At 43.4% G+C, this 17,810-nt stretch overlaps 1 protein-coding gene across 2 annotated transcripts in view; it reads left to right on the forward strand.

Moving 5' to 3' along the window:
- nrp1a (neuropilin 1a) overlaps positions 1 to 17,810 on the forward strand; it is an 84,348-nt gene that overhangs the window by 30,559 nt on the left and 35,979 nt on the right. For both annotated transcript variants that reach the window (XM_059326790.1, XM_059326791.1), the window contains exons 5-7: positions 3,353 to 3,580; positions 8,080 to 8,235; positions 11,540 to 11,706. In XM_059326790.1, the coding sequence (XP_059182773.1) occupies positions 3,353 to 3,580; positions 8,080 to 8,235; positions 11,540 to 11,706 (551 nt within the window). The remainder of the gene's footprint in view (positions 1 to 3,352; positions 3,581 to 8,079; positions 8,236 to 11,539; positions 11,707 to 17,810) is intronic.

Genomic DNA, 17,810 nt, shown 5'->3' on the forward strand with positions numbered 1-17,810 from the left:
AGGTTACTTCTCTTTCTCCCTCCCAACTTCCTGTCGTAAATTCAGCTGTTTGTTTAAACACAGTGGTTGGACTGCTGGGTGCGCTGTGGTCGAACTGTTATCTCAGATGAAATGGCTTGGGACAATGCCTGCCAGCCTTACTTGAATCAAACCTTTCATATTTACAAAACCCTTCCTGTTTTCAGTTTCAACCCTTTTCCAATTGAGGTGATAACTCCACCAGGAAAGACACCAACAACTGTAGCGATAGAACAAGGGAGAGACAGAAAGAGAAAGGGGCAGGGAGTTAGCATGTGGCTGACAACGGGATATATTTGTCTCCTGAAGCTCCGTGTCAACATAGATACACACAAGTCGTACAGACAGACGCTGCCACAGAGAAGCGTGGCTGCTATCACTGAATGCCTCTCACACAGACATCAGCACAAAGCATCCTGGGTGTAGCAAGAGGAGCCGGGGACGGAAGCCCTCCCATGTGGAGGCAGTAGATAAAAGAGATCTGTTGGATGATTATCTTGCCGGTGGGACCGACCAGAGCGCTGTCTTTTCTTGCCACTCTATTTTGTTTGTGATGTCTTCGCTCTGTCCTTTTCTTGAGGGGGTAAAAATGCGGCCAGGAACACAAAAGCTGACAATAGGGGAGTTTGTCCTTGGCTTGTCCTCAGTCATGATAATCCAGAAAGAGCACAGAAACAGGAAGGCCTAAAACTGATGATGAGATATGCAAGGTACATTGGGAATAAGTACCTGTTTTAAGTATTTTCATGACCTACACTTTACAAATGCATTTTATTAAAGGTACAATGTGGAATTCTCAAAATTAATTAATACTGGTCCCCCCTCAGTTTTAGGACAGTTTACGGTGGTATTAGCACCGTTAGCTGCTATCAATATGCTCACATACAGGTATTCACATACAGCCCCTTTAAAACCTTTGTATTAAGCTTTTTTGTGTATGCTTAGATTCAATTCAATTCAATTTTATTTATATAGCCCAAAATCATAAATCACAGATTTGCCTCAAAGGGCAATAGATGTTGTTGTACAGGGCAGATCAACAGGGTAGAATAGAGTAGATAGAGGTTGAAGGGGGAGAGGGAGGGAGGATAGAGAGATAGAGAGGAGCAGGAGTTCTGGGAGGAGACAGAGAGGAGCATTCCCATCTGGGGCCGAACCAGATCCACGGCAGTGAGACCAGCAGGAGTGATGCCAAGCAGGACCACAGCTAGACACCCTGTGAAAGACAGAAAAGTGCGGGTACTCTGGGAAAATACAAGCTTTTGACAGATATTGTTGGGACATCAGAGAGAGGATGAAATAGACTTTCTATTGGGCTTGCTGCTGGTCGTTTGTTGGCTACACTTCTTGAGGCATCCTTTGGATTTTCCCAGAAAAAAACATCATTTTCATAGAATGCATTCATAGAAAGCAGTCTACAGACAGTTTAAGCCAACCAAGAAAGTCAAGGAAGGTCTCAGTTTTTAAGTTACAATCTATTCACACATTTGCAATGCAGGGAAAGCAATACCTGTAACTTATTCTAGAATAAAATGGAATAAAACATTTAACACTGGTGAAATATAATGGAATATTTGCATCAGCCTAAGCATTATATTCCTCTATTGCCTGGTTTTTAATAGATTTTCAGAGGGAAGCATTCCCAAAAGACTACATCTGTTCTGGTCAACTGCTGAGCTGAGATAAGGGTCATGGTGGATGCTGATGAAATGGATGGAGAGTGGAGATCTGAGCCAATATCCACAGGAAATTCAACACAGTGACCTCAATTGCTGTTTAGTTACAGCGGCTGTCTAGAGCACTCAGGGACTCATGGGCGCCTTTTTCAAAGAAGTGGCTCGCATCTATAGTTCTTCCCCCCTAAAAAAACTGTCTGACATTTCTCCACAAATACAGCGAGGTAAAGTGCAGAACCGCAGCATCCGGCAACCCTCTCATCTGAGCGAACGCTCTCTCTCAACAAAATCTCTCCATTTTCCGGGGGTAAATACGAGGGGAAGCTGTGAAATTAATGGTGCCCACTGTTCTCGAAAGCCACACTTTAGCAGCAGCACTAAATGTCAGTTCTCTTTAGAGTCAAAACGCTGCTCTCTGCCGCTTTCAACTTGGGGGGAGAGAAAATCAACATGGCTCTACCTCCCTTTCACTCACTCCATTGGTGGACAGGCTGAATTGGGCCTGATGGTCTTGAATTAGGGCCCCACCAAGAAGCTTGAGTGACAGTGGAAAAAGCAGTTTGCCACATTTATTTAAGCTACAATGACTGTAGCACGGAGGCTCTATCTTGCGATAACTCCCTGCAATTTTGGTTTCGATCGGCCCCATCTGTGCCCGTCACCCCAGCTGTCAGACTAGCATGAAAATGACATTATCCTGTGCACATTTCTGCCACTAATGGCTCCAAATAATTGCCCTGGATGTCAGTAGTCCTCTTTTTTCCAGAGTTGTGTTTGTGTGCTACCAATCTGGCCCTGCGCTTGAGCCTGCATAGTGAACACATCTTAATGTCTCTTTCTATCACTCTCTTAAAAAATTTCCTGCAGCTGTTAAGCGCCTGTTTTTTTTATCACATGTCAGTCATTCTTAAATCATAATCTTGTGCTCATGATGCTCTGAGAAGTGGCTAACATGGGAAATGTGTTAATGCTCCTCATCAGCTGAAAGGCAGCTCTCCAGGGAGCTGTGAATAAATATTTTGACTTTCCCCTGTGTAAAACTGTGTGTTTAAGTGTAAGCGTGTGTGTTGATGTATGCGCAGTCATTGCCCTCGCCTTCCATCACTAACGCTGTAATTTTTCCTGAGCACCTCTCATATGTTTCACAGACGTGTCGTGATGAGGGTGTGTGTGAGAGAGAAAGTGTGTAAAAAGTGTGTAAAAATGGGTGTATGAGGCAGAGAGACAGGTTTTTGCTCAGTGAATCAAGCTGTTTATTCATCGCTCTCTGATTCTGGTGATTGAGGCCTTTCACTACTGTTTACCCTCACAGCCCAGATGTTCCAGGAGTTCCAGATTTAACACACACACAGTGATGAAGGAGCGTGATGTTTGTGCCCATGAGGGACTGAAAAAGAGGCACATAGAGGGGAGTTGACAGACCCAGATGTAGCCTCTAGTGAATAGAACTATCAAGGTGGTCTCTCGTGTCTGAGTCATAAACTGTCCTGCACTCAATAGAGCAGCTGGGAGGCAGAGCTTCTCAATAGCCACCACACAAAGCAGCACGAAACAGAGATCACTTAACCAACAGTAGTTCAAAAGATCTGTCTCCGCCCTTTTCTTTTGTCCCTGTTTCGTCCCTTCTTCTCACTTCCCATCTTGTTTCCTCTCTGCAGGTCCTGAATGCTCCAGGAACTTCACCTCCAACAGCGGTGTCATAAAGTCGCCAGGTTTCCCAGAAAAATACCCCAACAACCTGGACTGCACTTTCATGATCTTCGCCCCCAAGATGTCTGAGATCATTTTGGAGTTTGAGAGCTTTGAGCTGGAGCCCGACCCGACGCCCCCTACTGGTGTATTCTGCCGATATGACAGACTGGAGATCTGGGATGGCTTCCCTGGAGGTGAGCAAGCAGGACTAGAGCTGTGCATCATCTGTCTTGTGCCTTAAAAAGAAGAAATCAAACAACTTTCTAGTGTTATTACATGTACGCAAACTTTAGATTGATATTGCTGTGTAACCAATTTCAAAACCAATTGGCTATTGGCAATTTAGCCTAGAAGGGCAAGGGCCAACACTTTTAGGGTCCAATGTAGCCAACACATATCCAGATAACGGATATCCAGGCCAAGACATGTGTGTGCAGGGATGTCTTATTATTGTCTTATTACTGGCAAAAAGACAATGAGATTTTTCTATTGGAGACTTAGATGTTTTGTTCAGTAACAAAATCTTCATAACACCACTTTTGTGATTTTTGAGCGGATATACAATGCCACGAGAAAAATGCTAATCTTAGGCTATAAACAAAGATAGTCGCATGACTACAGCTTCACCACCACTAAGCTGATGAAGACGGCCCATAGTGGTCGAGCTGCATTGCAACCAATTTCTGCCTCTTTAGCATGAAAACAAAGCTCTCTCAAGTGTGATTGGTCAATATTACTCGGACTACAAACGGAAACCAGAACGATTCCGATACCATATATAACACCCTATAGATTCTGGTTTCATATGCAAGTATCTATTTATAGAGATTAATGTGTAACTGACTTCAACATCCATCCATTTTCCACCGCTTATCCGGGGCCGGGTCGCGACTCACACTGCACCCGACCCCTATGCCTTACTCTGAGGGGGTGGGCCCACAGTCGGCAGATCCATGTGGCTTTTTCGGACTGAGCCCGGCCGGGCCCCATGGACAAAGGCCCGGCCACCAGACGCTCGCATGCGTGCTCCCCTCCTGGGTCTGGCTCCAGGACGGGGCCCCGGTTTACCTGTACCGGGCGAGGTACACCCCTGTACTAGAATCCGCTTTATAGGGGTCTTTGAATCACTCTTAGTCTGGCCCCTCCCCTGGGACCACTTTGCCTTGGGAGACCCTACCAGGAGCTATTGCTCACAACAACACAACTCCCAGGATCACTGGGGCACACAAACCCCTGCACCGCGATAAGTTGGCGATTCTTGAAGGAGTGACTTCAACATACTTTTTCTAATCTAGCTTCACATTTCAGTGAAAAGACGTTTTGCACACCTTCTCTTAGCGGGGGAAGGTGTGAGTATAGGAAATAAGGTAAATGTGCATTATCGCACTCCTTAGAAATCTGCTGTCCTGCAGTGGAAAAGGGAGAAGATGGGTTCCAGCCTCCCTTCTCACTTCTTTTTTCAGAGAAAATAAAGAGTTTTACACAAAATGATGCCGTTATTCAGGCCAGTGGGCTATCTGCCTTAACCAGACTTGGCAGGGGTCCAAAAGTCTGTCGTCTTCAATGTAAAGCTTCCTCATCACTCTGTGCCAAACACTTCCTGATTATGAGACCCCCTGCCCTTCCTCTTTTTGTCAGTTGTTAGTGACTTAACATTTGGGAATTCAAGGTCTAATCTGGGCGATGATATTCAAGTTGCTGCTTCTGACGCATAGAAAACACAATCGGATTGTACAGGAAATGACTCTGAAAGGAATTTCCTTTGGAGGTTTCCTTGTGTGTCCCAAAAGAGAGCATTTGAACTGAAGCAGCCCGGTCCTAATAAAAGCCAACACCTCCTGGTCGCAGGCTTGAGAAAGGGCTTGTGTAGAATCAGACACACAATAAAATATTGCCATAAAATAGCATTCTAAAATCCATCTAAAAAATCAGCAGGTGAGAGATGGAGTGAAAGAGGGCGCGCGCTGTTCAAAGCAATGCCTCCACGGCCCGAGATGAGGCTTTGAACTCAGTGAGCAAAATCACCTCTTGAAGTTTCCAGTTTTTCTCCTGGCTATTCCAACACAAGGTGCAGACAAGATGAAAGCTTTTCTCACCCATCAGTTGCTGAAAATTGAAAGAATTTTTATCTAGTAGAATTCAACCTAGTGCACATCAGTATTCTCTGTCATGTCAAGTGATAAGGTTGAAGTGTAAATCATTGCACTTTTTTCAAGCGAAGTTCAATACTCTCTGAGCTCACATGTCTATAGATTTAAACCGAGCAAAGTTGACCTTTGATTCCACAAAGTATTTCCATAACTCATTTATATGTTCTTTTCTTAAGTCGGGACGTGTTTAATTTTCAAGATTTGTGTTGATTAAGGAGACCTGTAAAGGTGTGCACGGATGAGAATCTGTCACATTATTATCACCTTTTAATACATATTACAAAAAGGTACCTCAGGGGTGTGGAATAGAAATGTTTCCTGTGCTACATCCGACTTATTAAAAGTCACAGATTTCTCAGTTTTCTCTCAAGTTTGATACAAAGATGCACAGAATCTCTTTTGTCCCACAGTGAGTCTATTCAGGGCAGAAACTGGATGCTTCCACTTGGAACCAATGTGACATCACACCCTTCAAGTGTTGTTGTATGTGACAGACGTCCTTGTATAAAAATAAGCCATGAGAGGAAAATAGTGTGTTGGCTTTTGCCAGGTGGCTCCTGTGGTGCCTGCTGGATCGATAGTGCATTAGCACAGAAGGCTGGAGGCATGCTAGCCGACGGGGTGTGCACAAATGGGAGATGTCCGGGCGAATGCAGGCCTGCGTGAAGCACCGGGGTAATCACACCTCGCTGGACAGGTGCTGCGGAAGAACAACCTCCACTCCCTCGCCCCTCTTCCCTGAGGAACGCACAGGCAGGCAGGACTTCATAGCCAGGCTCTTTAAAATTTCATAGCGCTGTGGAGTCATGCAGATAATCTGGGAGATGGCATTTTTATGTTCAGGCCAGGCCTTAGCAGGTTTAAAAGCATACATAGATTCTCACGCGTGTACACCAGGCACCTTGGTTATGAAGATTAATCGAAGCATTGCACCCCTGCCCTGTAAGTCCCAGAGGTTTGGCCTTTGCTTTTATGTAGGAGCTGGGCTGAAAGTGGCATGTTTTGGATGACAGGAGGCCACAGGGAGGAAGGACTGTCACTCGCCACTGATCACAGCCTTACTAATCACAGATAAGCCGCAGGACACACCAACAGGAACACACACACATGTGCATGGATCATAGCACACATCAGAGACACAGGGCAAGGTCATTGCACTCTCGTTTCCCCATCACTCTTTCCCCATGTTCCTCCGCCACTCCTCCCTCGACCTCCCATTTCACGTCCCTCCTGTTTCCCCATTCCACTGCTCAGTGGAACATGTCCCTCTTGTGCTTTTATTGCTCTCTCTCTTTTTCAATGCTCCCCTATTGTCTCTACTCCTTCTCAAGCTCACACTTCCACGGCTGTGTCCGCCTCACGTTCAGCAAAGGAATTTACAGCCAGCAAATAGACAGAGACCGTGACCTGCCCACACCACAGGTCCCGCTTCCGCTTTGCTGTTTTTGTGTCCAACAAGCAAGCTGGAAGGTTTCTCGAGCATCTTTATGGGGCCGGGTAAAAGGAAAAAAAAGCTGCCAGTGTCATACTTCACTGACACACTAGTTTCACACCTCCATAGGGGGGTGGTAGTTAAACCCATGTGTGACATGGCTGTGGCAAACAAACAAATATTGAGTTAACCCGAGTCTAACCTGAGTAACAATAGTCCCTTTCACACATGGACTGCTACCCTGAACTTATCTAGACATCAGTGGGTCCGTACTTTACCCTATCAGCTCCCTAGTAGGGCTGGGCGATATGGACCAAAAGTCATATCCCGATATATTTAGTTATATTTTCATTGCTAATTGAGAGCAAATCTTCATTCAAAGTCAAAGCCAAATATGACATGTCACAAGTAGTTTTATTGAAACTGTTTATTTAAATTAATATAAATACTGTATGACAACAGGAGTAGCTTTTTTTTTTAACATCAAAGCTCCATAAAGTGCACATTTAGATAAAAAAATATCTTAAATAAAGTAAATACTACTAAAAAATAGCCGATGGAATAAAATAGGGTTATTCTTTTTCTGAAATAAATATATTTATATGAGAAAAAAAATAACAAATATTACAAAAGATCTAAATATGACAAACCCTAGATAGAGCAGCACTTACATATAAAGAAAGTTTTTTTTTTATTATATCAATATATGTGATATGGTCTAATTCCATATCACATTTAAAAATATATATCGATATATTTTTTATATCGACATATCACCCAGCCCTACTCCCTAATACAAATAGTGCCATGCCATTGGTCCATTCAAGGAACGGCAAGAAATTTGGTTCTTTACAAACAAATTACAAACGTGACTGCTATTTCTGCAGCATACTTTTTGCGTCATATCCTTCCTTCTGCACACTCTACGCAGGCGCCACCCCTCGTCCAAACCAAACGAAGTACAGTAGGTGACACATGTCTACTGACAATTGCATGCTACGTGAATGAAAGAGCAACTCCGGACAAACAACACATGGGGTTGTATTTTGGGGGAGGACAGTCTTGAGAAATGGCTAATGTTTGTGTGCTTTTCTGTCCTTTCTCTCTCCAGTTGGTCCATACATCGGGAGGTACTGTGGGCAGAACACCCCGGGCAGGATCATCTCCTACACGGGCATCCTGGCACTGACAATCAACACTGACAGCGCCATCGCTAAGGAAGGCTTTTCAGCCAACTTCACCGTCATCGAAAGGACCGTTCCAGAAGGTGAGCTGCCATAAAAACAGTGACAATCAGACAGATGGGGATGTCAGGGAGGCAAATGTAAGAAACAATGAAATCACAATCTAGAGAGGTTCCTCAGTGGAGGAAATCTGGATTTGATGAGCCTGAATTAAAATTGGGTAGTTGCACAAGAATTAGAGGCCAATAAAGTAACCCCCTGAGGAGTAAGAAGCAGATGTTGTCTGCAACTGAAGCCACACACGGTCCTATTATGACAAATTCCCACACATTTAACAGAGCTTAAGAGTTATTAAATAAACACCTCCTGCTTCTTCATTTGGGTAATGTGTTACCGGCTAAGTTTGCCTCCTGTGGTTTACAAGACCAACGTTTACACACTGTGAGCCCAGACAGGCTCCAGAAGACAGCTTCCCCACCAGTAACTAACCGTCCCGGACACACAGGGACCCTGGGGCTTGAACATGCCGCAGCGTCATCACAGGGCTCGACCCCCTGACCCCATTTTGCAAAACGCTCCGACTAAACATTTCATGAAGGAAGACGAGCGCGGGTAGGAGTCATAAATCTGTCCAGAGGCGAGACCACCCCAAACACAGTCAGTCAGTCTTTGAATAGAAATAGAGATGGATGACATTCAACAAATCTACTGATCGTCTCCAAAAAAGGATCGCCCAGAGGAAAGACAGGCGCTGAGTGTACACACACACACACACACACACACAGACACACACAACAAACGACCCCGCCTCACAGTAATGAGCACGGCGATGACTGCTGATGTCATTTCTCCTCCGAGTTACTTGAGTCGCTTTAATCACACATCTAAGATCAGATTACGCAAATCAACTTTTCACATTCGCCATTAAGAGGCATGGTGAAATATCTGACCCGTGATCAGTAAATAGCTTCATTTGCATGAGTTACTTGGTCTTACATCACCGACCGAGACGTACCAAAGATAGGGAAAAAAATCCTCCAAACTTTGTCTGCACTCTTCCAGACTTGTACCGCTTAAATCATTCATAATCCCCTTATGCATAATACACGGTGGATTTTCTCGCCTCCGCGTGGCAAGGGGAAGGGTACACTGGAGCTGAAAGATACTGATGGGAGGTGATAAGGTGATGAAAGGAGGACTTGTCTTTTGTTCTTAGCCCGTTTCTCTTGCTCTCATTCTCTCCAATCACCCCCCCACCCGTCCATCCATCCACTCTCTTTATCATCTCGACTATCAGCCCCGCTCCGCTCGGTAAGCCACATGATCAGATAGCAGCAAACAAACGCCTCTTTGTGTTTTTGCTGATCGTGATACGTGATGTTGGTCCGAGGACAAAAGTTTGACAAGAACGGGCACTCTTCTCAAATAGCGCCGACGATGAGGGTGGAGAGGTGCGAGACGGTGTTCTCAGCCTCGCCGCGAGACTCCAACGCACCGTTCACTGACACTGTAAAGCACAATCACACACGCTGACCTAGTGACTGAGGTGTGTTAGCAGTGTGGCAGATGGGGAGACCATCTGTGTTAGCTCATAGGCAGCAGCCACATAGCAGCTCCACACTGCTCCTCGTCCTGTGCCCTCTGAGTGTGTGTGTGTGTGTGTGTGTGTGTGTGTGTGTGTGTGTCAGGGTACACACAAGCATATGACCAGGCCTGCCAACTTTTCAATTTAGTTCAGTGAGAGAGTAAAAGGACCAAATTTCACATGGTCATACACTGTAAACTGTAGATTTTATGGTGAAAAACTGCTAAACCATGACAGTAAAAGACCGTAAATTGATAAATGAGTTAATTCAGTTTCAGTAACAATGCAACACTGTTATATACAAATGTTTATATCAGCCAAAACAGTATTTTTTACAGTTTAAAAAAAATACATTACTCAACTGTAAAATACACTGGTAATATATATATATATATATATATATATATATATATAATTACATTTGGGTGCAGCTATTACAGTTATAGCATGAATAGATGCACATCAAAATCCAAGCAGCAATCTGTGAGGCTGAAAAGTGAAGCAAATGATTGCAAAAAGAAGTCCAATTGTATAGAAGTATATGAGAAAGTGCCCCTACTTCTCAGTTGATTAATTACCCTAGTAAACATTTCTAATGAGTTTATGATCTCAGTTGCTAGTTCTTCAATACAGCATGTTGTTTATTTTGTAAAATATGGTCCAATAAAGGGTAAAATAGAAGATAAAGCCGGGGAGTGATTGACAGGTCGCTACCATGGTGCACTACATAAAAATGTTCACTTAAAGGCATTCTATGGAGTTATTCATTTTGAATTATGGATGCCCCTTAAGCTAGCTAACTCGCTAGCATTAGCTTTTAACGTAACATCCTTCCGGCTCCATTTTTTTTCTTCACTGTGTGAGAAAACGGACATCATGTGAATTGAGTCAATCAATGGCAGTCATACATATGACTGCATTTTTTGGCAAAGAATGGTGTGTTTATGTCAGTGGCAGCCTTGAATTTAAAAAAATACTTGTTTGAAACACTGGCAAGGTGCTTTATGACCAGCAAGTAAATAAACAATAAGAAGAATGATGATCCACATGAATGTGTGAAAGTTTGCCTTCACATACCTCTGTGTTGTTGTGGTGACATTATACGACTCCTGTCCAGATCGAAAGGTCATGCCGTCCGTTCCGACTGCTGCTGCAGCTCTGACCACAGCGGTGTCAGCATGTCTGACCTCCAGAGGTTAGCGAGGCCGGCCCCCAGCTGACCCAGCTGACTCTTTAGTCACAGGGCCCAGGATGCCTCCAAACGGCTGCCCCACGTCAACACAAACAGGGGAAGCCACCTCCTACCTTGGGCTGTTGGGCCATTGAGTGTGAAATATGGCCCCAAAATACACATACTAACTCACCTAAACTCCCCCAAGAGACCAAGTTGGGGAAAATAGTCAGCGTGTGGAAAAAAGATAAACGGCCCACAGGGAGGTGAGGGGAAACAGATCAAGTCAGTGGAAGAAATAACTGGAGTGAAAGTCACTTTAACGCCTAATACTGGCGTAATCTCAGCCCACACTGAATGTTTTATGAAGACATTTTTACGTCTTAATGCGAAACACTTCCATCCGGCTTCCATTAGAAACTAAAGAGAGAGAAACAGAAGGGATTTACTGAGGCGTTGCTGATGTGCTGTTCTTTTCCGGCCAGCAGCACTGAGTGCCTGTCGTGTGGTGTCCTCCTCCCCAGAGACGAGCTCTGATTCTGGGGGACACTGAAAGCACATGCTGGGTACATTCTGGTGCTTTCAGGATTCAACTAAACATCTTTTACTCTGCTTTTTTCATTCCCCTCAGACTTTGACTGCAGGGACCCTTTGGGAATGGAATCAGGAGAAGTAACATCGGACCAAATCATGGCCTCATCCCAGTACAACCCCAGCTGGTCCCCAGAGCGCTCCAGACTCAACTACTATGAAAATGCATGGACGCCAGCAGAGGACTCAAATAAAGAGTGGATACAGGTACATTATTCCTCATGTCACAGAGAGGTGATTTTTAGGAGGGTTATTAGATTTAAATAGCCCAGAAAAGGTCTGTGTTTTTTTTGCTCCTGTCCCATTTTACTCACAGTGGGCCTCATTTTTAACTGCAATATAAAAGTCCTGCACATCTATGAAATCAGCACAATCATATCTACACTACAAAAAAGGTGTGTCTAAGAACAAGATAAAAACACTAAATCTGAGGGAAATGATCTTGCTGCATGGACAGAAAATTTCACTTGACAAGATTTCTTAAATGAATATGTTAAATCTAGAAATAAGCGTGTTGATAAATATGAAATTAACTCTTAAACAAGATAAATTATAGAACACTTCTAAATCTAAAGTTTTTTTATCTTGGTAAGAAACAAATAATTTGCAGTGCACTCTGCTCGGGCCAGTTCATCGCTGCTTGCAGCTTTAAGCAAGATAATTTCCCTCAAATTTAGTGTTTTTATCTTGTTTTTTAGACACCCTTTTTTGCAGTGTAAAAGTAGAAAGAACTTAAAAACTGGTCATAATGCCATACATCAAAATGTTTAATGTCTTAGATAATTTATCAAGTGGAATCTATAGCCTTTATACAGGAAAATATATATTTCTCCTTAAGATAATTTAAGTTTTTACAGTTTCTGACTATGATAAATGGTGTTATTTTGGCAATTTAAAAAAAGAAAAACATGTCTTTCAACCTATTGGTGGGTTGTGGAGGTCAGAGGGGCTAAAAGGTTAGTTTCAGTTACAGAGGAGAGGTTGAGAATATCTGAAACCATAACCAGAACAATTCACATCCTGCAGTATGTTTTTGGAGGTGAGTCACTGTCTGAGGGTCTGTGCAGTATTAGAAGTGACTGCTGCCTGCTTGAGCACAGTAGGAGTGTTCTGGTTTTGCCCTTCAGTCTCTGGAGGTGCAGTCAGTGTCTCCAAAACACTTTGACCAGACCCAACAATTTGGATGATGAATGTCAGGCGTCCTGATGGACCTCCAGGTGGTTGAGTCCACGCCTCACTAAAATTGCCTGTGTCCACTCTCTCTGTCACTGTCTACCTATCTGTCTGAGGCTTTTCTCTCCCTCTGTCTTCCTGTCCTACCTGATAACTTCCCCTTTCCTTGATAACAGTGGCTGCCTCCGGGGCTGCTGGGATTTAGTCCAGGCATCCTGCCCAGCCTTGGAACACACACACACACACAAACACACAAACAGACTGTCATATTTTCCTGTCTGTCGGCTTATCTGCACAAAGCGATCATCACCCACCGGGGGAACTTTATGTGGAAAGATAAAGGATTTAGTTCTTCCATCCCCAGATGGGGATAAGTCACATATCCCAAGTCCACTCACAGCACAACCCCCCCTGTGACACAACTGCACTACCTTGATGCATTTGGAGCTTGTTTGATTTATTAACAGAAAGCCTCCAGGCCTTGTAAATGCCCAGACTGTTTTTCTTTTTCTACTGTTTTTCTACAGGCTTCATTGCTGAAAAGTTTGGACCCCACATATTCCTCTGGGGATGAATAATAGAGCTGACCCAAAGCCAAATATTTGCTTGGGGAGGGCCATAAGCAAGCTTTTCCTTTATTATTGCAATGAAAATATTGTCCTGAGGGCCCCTGTTGCTCCTTTAGACTAATTTAATCAGTGTTTGAGCCTGTATGTGTGCAGCTTTGAGTGCAGTCTCCCATGCATGTGTGTCCATGTGTGCGCTCTTGGCTTTGTGGGTGGGTAGAAGTGTCTGGCCGAGTCCATATTGTCCTGCAGAGGAGCTCAGCATGCATCTGAGTGGATCAGGAAGAAACATGGCCTCCCTTACCACTTCCTCTAGCAGTTGGACAGTCTGTTGTATTAAAGTGTTTTTCTCTCTAAAAAGAAAGGCAATTGTTCATAGTCAGATATGTGAAGTGAGGTTGTTTAAGGTACTTATTGTCAGTGTATTACCATAGATGGTGATCTGTCAGTGGGCCCCAGTTTGGAAAAGCAGGCAGGAGCAGAAGCAACACTGAAGCAAAGCAACATACTGCTTTGGATGCGGGCAGCAACAAAATGTATTCAACAACCTAGAAAAACAACATCCGATTTGATGTATGCTATATTTTGAATATCTACATCTACGTTCCAACCCTCACCTATGGTAATGAGCTGTGGGTAGTGAGCAAAAGAACGAGATCGCGGATACAAGCGGCTGAAATGAGCTTCCTCCATAGGGTGGCTGGGCTCAGCCTTTGAGATAGGGTGAGGAGCTCAGACATCTGGAGGGAGCTCAGAGTAGAGCCGCTGCTCCTTCGCATCGAAAGGAGCCAGTTGAGGTGGTTTGGGCATCTGGTAAGGATCCTCCCTGGCGCCTCCCGTTAGAGGTGTTCCGGGCACGTCCAACTGGTAGGAGGCCCCGGGGAAGACCCAGAACACGGTGGAGGGACTATATCTCTCTCCTGGCCTGGGAATGCCTCGGGGTCCCCCAGGAGGAGCTGGACGTTGTGGCTGGGGAGAGGGACGTCTGGAATGCCCTGCTTAGCCTGCTGCACCCGCGACCCAGCCCCGGATAAGCAGGAAAATGTATGGATGTATGGAATATATTTTGAATATTTTTACTGCTCTAAGTTTATGTGGGATGAATTTAAGTAGTTAAGTTCTTCAAAGTAGCCAGACTCCATTGACAAAACAAATCATTTTACCTCAGACGCTGGTCTCCCGCTGATTCAATCTTTCATTTGTTTATTCTTATTGTCTTACTTTGGTGTTTTATAGGGTTAGTTCGGATCATGAAAGTGACATGATAATACAAACAAACTAACTGATTGAGTCAGTGGCAGACCAGCAACTCCTGTGTTCTGCAAGGTAAAATTTGTTTTTTTGTCAATGGAGCCTGGTGGGTTGGAAAAGAGTATTGATAATAGGGATAAGCAAGTACACCATTATCTGTATCTGTTCAACCAAATGAATTATTTGTATCTGTACTCAGAAGGGGCGGGGCTTAAAATGGAAGTGGTTATGACTTTAACCGTAAACGTGTGGAATCAGAAGTCAATATATTATGCTTGAAATTCATTATACATTATCTCTACTGGATGTTCATTTCACCGGAGTACTCAGCACAACCCTAAAGGCTTAATTCCCCCTTGCTTAAACTTACTCAGGGCTTTCTGATGGCGAGGTAAAGTGGGAAAAATATTCTAAAGAGTGGACACTTAAAGTGATATTAATTTTTTAAGGTGGCTTAAATATTCCACAACAGTCCATAGCTTATCTTCGGTACTGGCACTCCTGCCTGCTTCTCCATGCTGATGGTGTGCCGACCTCCTAAAACAGTGGTTCTCAAATGGGGGTACCCGTACCCCTGGGGGTACGTGAAGGCACATGTGAGATTTTAAGATATACATTTAAAAAGTAGCATCCATGCAAAAATCCTTTAAAAATAATTATTTAATAAATATTTTAGGAAAATATAAGTATAAGTTCATAAAATTAATTTTATATTCAGTAAGCTATTCAATTTAATTCTCCTAAAAACCCAGAGTCTCCCGCATACCAGGATGGTTGGACCCAACCTGTCATATGCCACCTGGCATCACCTGTCAATCACTTGAAAACTCAAAGATGGAGTCGTGGTTGAAGCGTAGCAGTTATAGTTTTAAATGGTTATATGCTCCCTGTTTTTACTACATTAGTTTGAATCACTACATTTAAGTGATGATGATAAATTTAGTCATGAATTATTAACATTTAAAATGTTTGAAATGTTAGTTTTTTTTCTCAAATGTTTGAATTTTGTATGAGTTTATCATTTCCAAAGTTTAATTAATCAGACACTGATGGCACAGCGCTCTGTTTTTAAGTTTTCCTTTTTTTTTTCAACCAAAAATGCTTTGCCCTGGTTAGGGGGTACTCGGCTGAAAAAAATTTTCACAGGGAGTACATCACTGAAAAAAGGTTGAGAACCACTGTCCTAAACCATACACTGACTATAGATAGGTACCTCAAACAACCCCACTTAAAAAAAAAACCCCAAACTATCCCTTTAACTGTATAAGCTTCAAGTCTTCTCTACCCAGCGGAAATTACAAATGATCATAATGATTTGTTGCCACTCTAGACCGGCCCTGCTATAGTATTGATCATATTGGGGATTTGATTTGGCAGTCAAATCTGGATTTCAAAGGGGATGTGCTCTAATGGGCGTGCTGATTTCCCGATACTAATCAGATCAAAACACTGAATAGGGCTCCTCTAATTTCTCATTTCAAACGCAGCAAAAGCGCCAAGTCTGTGGTTGCCACATAATTTATGTTTTCGAGGGAGTGTGATGCACTTGTGCCGAGCACTCTGAGCAGAAGCCCAATTATCACAAGTGGTATTAAAAGAGTCAAATTCTTCATTCCTCTTTCATTAAGCCTGTCCGTGGTGCTACAACAAGCTCAGGCCCCCTCGCGGCACGTACAAATCATCTCAGTGCGCCGTCAGATGCATAGTAATCAATTCATTATTTATTTCATTATCATCCCCTGACTGCAGTTTTGAGGCAGACAGTTTTTTATTATTCATGACAGGCGGCCTTTTGATTCCTGGGCATTTTCCTTCGCTCTGCTTTCCTTCTTTTTTTGCTGAACATAATCCAGATTTGTCATCCATTTTAATGCCGCCTCATTCTAATGCATGGAGGAGGAGGAGGAGGGCAAGATGCTAGAGTCTGTGTGCTCTTCTCTGGGTAATTAGATTGGTGTGGTGTGGTTCAGCATTGAGTGCTGGGTTAGCCAGGCCATTAATCAGCTCTTTGGTGTACACAAGAGATGGACAGATGTCCTTTGAGGGGGTTTGCGGCTTGAGGACGGAGTAAAGAAAGAGAAAGAGGCAATAATCCCCCGAAACAGTCTTTTCGTGTCAGATCTGTTCTTTTTCACTCCTCTCTTCTGCTCTTTTCTCCTCATTCCTCTTGAAACACCCAGGTCCACAGATCTGTATCAAGGTTCGTGCATATTATCTGCCTGTGTGAGCCATGACTACCTTTGAAGCTTAAGAGCATGATCAGCGGGGGCTTCTGCAGCAGGTGGCAGCAAATAATAAATGAGGGTACACCCCCAAACTACCCAGCTCATAGCCTGATCCTTTATGAACTAATAAGACTCCGCAATGAAAATCTGAAAGACACGAACTGCATCTGTACAACACATTCATCTCTGAGTGGAAGGTATGTGTTCTTGGCTCATCATGGCCTGAAAACGGACGTTTCCTCGGGACCGTGACAGGAAAGAACTGCTGACAAAGTGTGGAATGACTTCAAATATGTCAGAGAATTTGGATTTGATGGTCACCCAGAGTCACCACAGCATCTGAATGATGCAATAAAACCTAAGACTGGATCTCTGTCAGGCAGCTGCCATTGATTGCACATACACACAACATGAATAATTAACACTGTCTTGGAAGGAACCCAACTGTCAATACCTGAAAGCCTCTTTATTGAGCATCTCATAATGGCAATATACAGTACATGTAGTCCCATACACTAGGTTAGTAGAGTTTTTATTCTCATGAGCTTTGGTTGCTTTTGCTCTCTGTATTTATAATTTAGCAATAACATTATCTGCCATTATCTCTAATCCTCTTGCCGGGATGCATCATCCCTTAATTACCGTATTGGTATTTATGTATTTATGTATTTATCAGCCTCTATACGACTCTGATATACTAAATTGTTTAATGGCGAGGGGAGATAGTGAGTCATTTGAGAAATCTTTCATCTTGCTTGTGTGATCACTGAACATGAGAAGCATATCAGGGTTTGTTTGCACAATATGTTCCTTTATCTCCTGCATGTGATACCAATCTCAGGGTAAAGTCAACAATTTACAGACGAACCAGTCATGGGTTTACATGGAGTTTAAAGGGGACATATCACGCTCTTTATCAAGTTCATACTTGTATTTTGGCTTCCTACTAGAACATGCTGGCATGCTTTAATGTTCAAAAAACACTTAATTTTTCCCATACTGTCGGGCTGGAAATACCCGTAATCTCCTTCTGTCTGAAACGCTCCGTTTTTAGCACCTGTGTCTTTAAAAAAAACCCTCCCGAAATGGCCGGTCT

The sequence above is a fragment of the Centropristis striata genome, chromosome 23, assembly GCF_030273125.1.
Source record: "Centropristis striata isolate RG_2023a ecotype Rhode Island chromosome 23, C.striata_1.0, whole genome shotgun sequence".
Classification (NCBI taxonomy): domain Eukaryota; kingdom Metazoa; phylum Chordata; class Actinopteri; order Perciformes; family Serranidae; genus Centropristis; species Centropristis striata.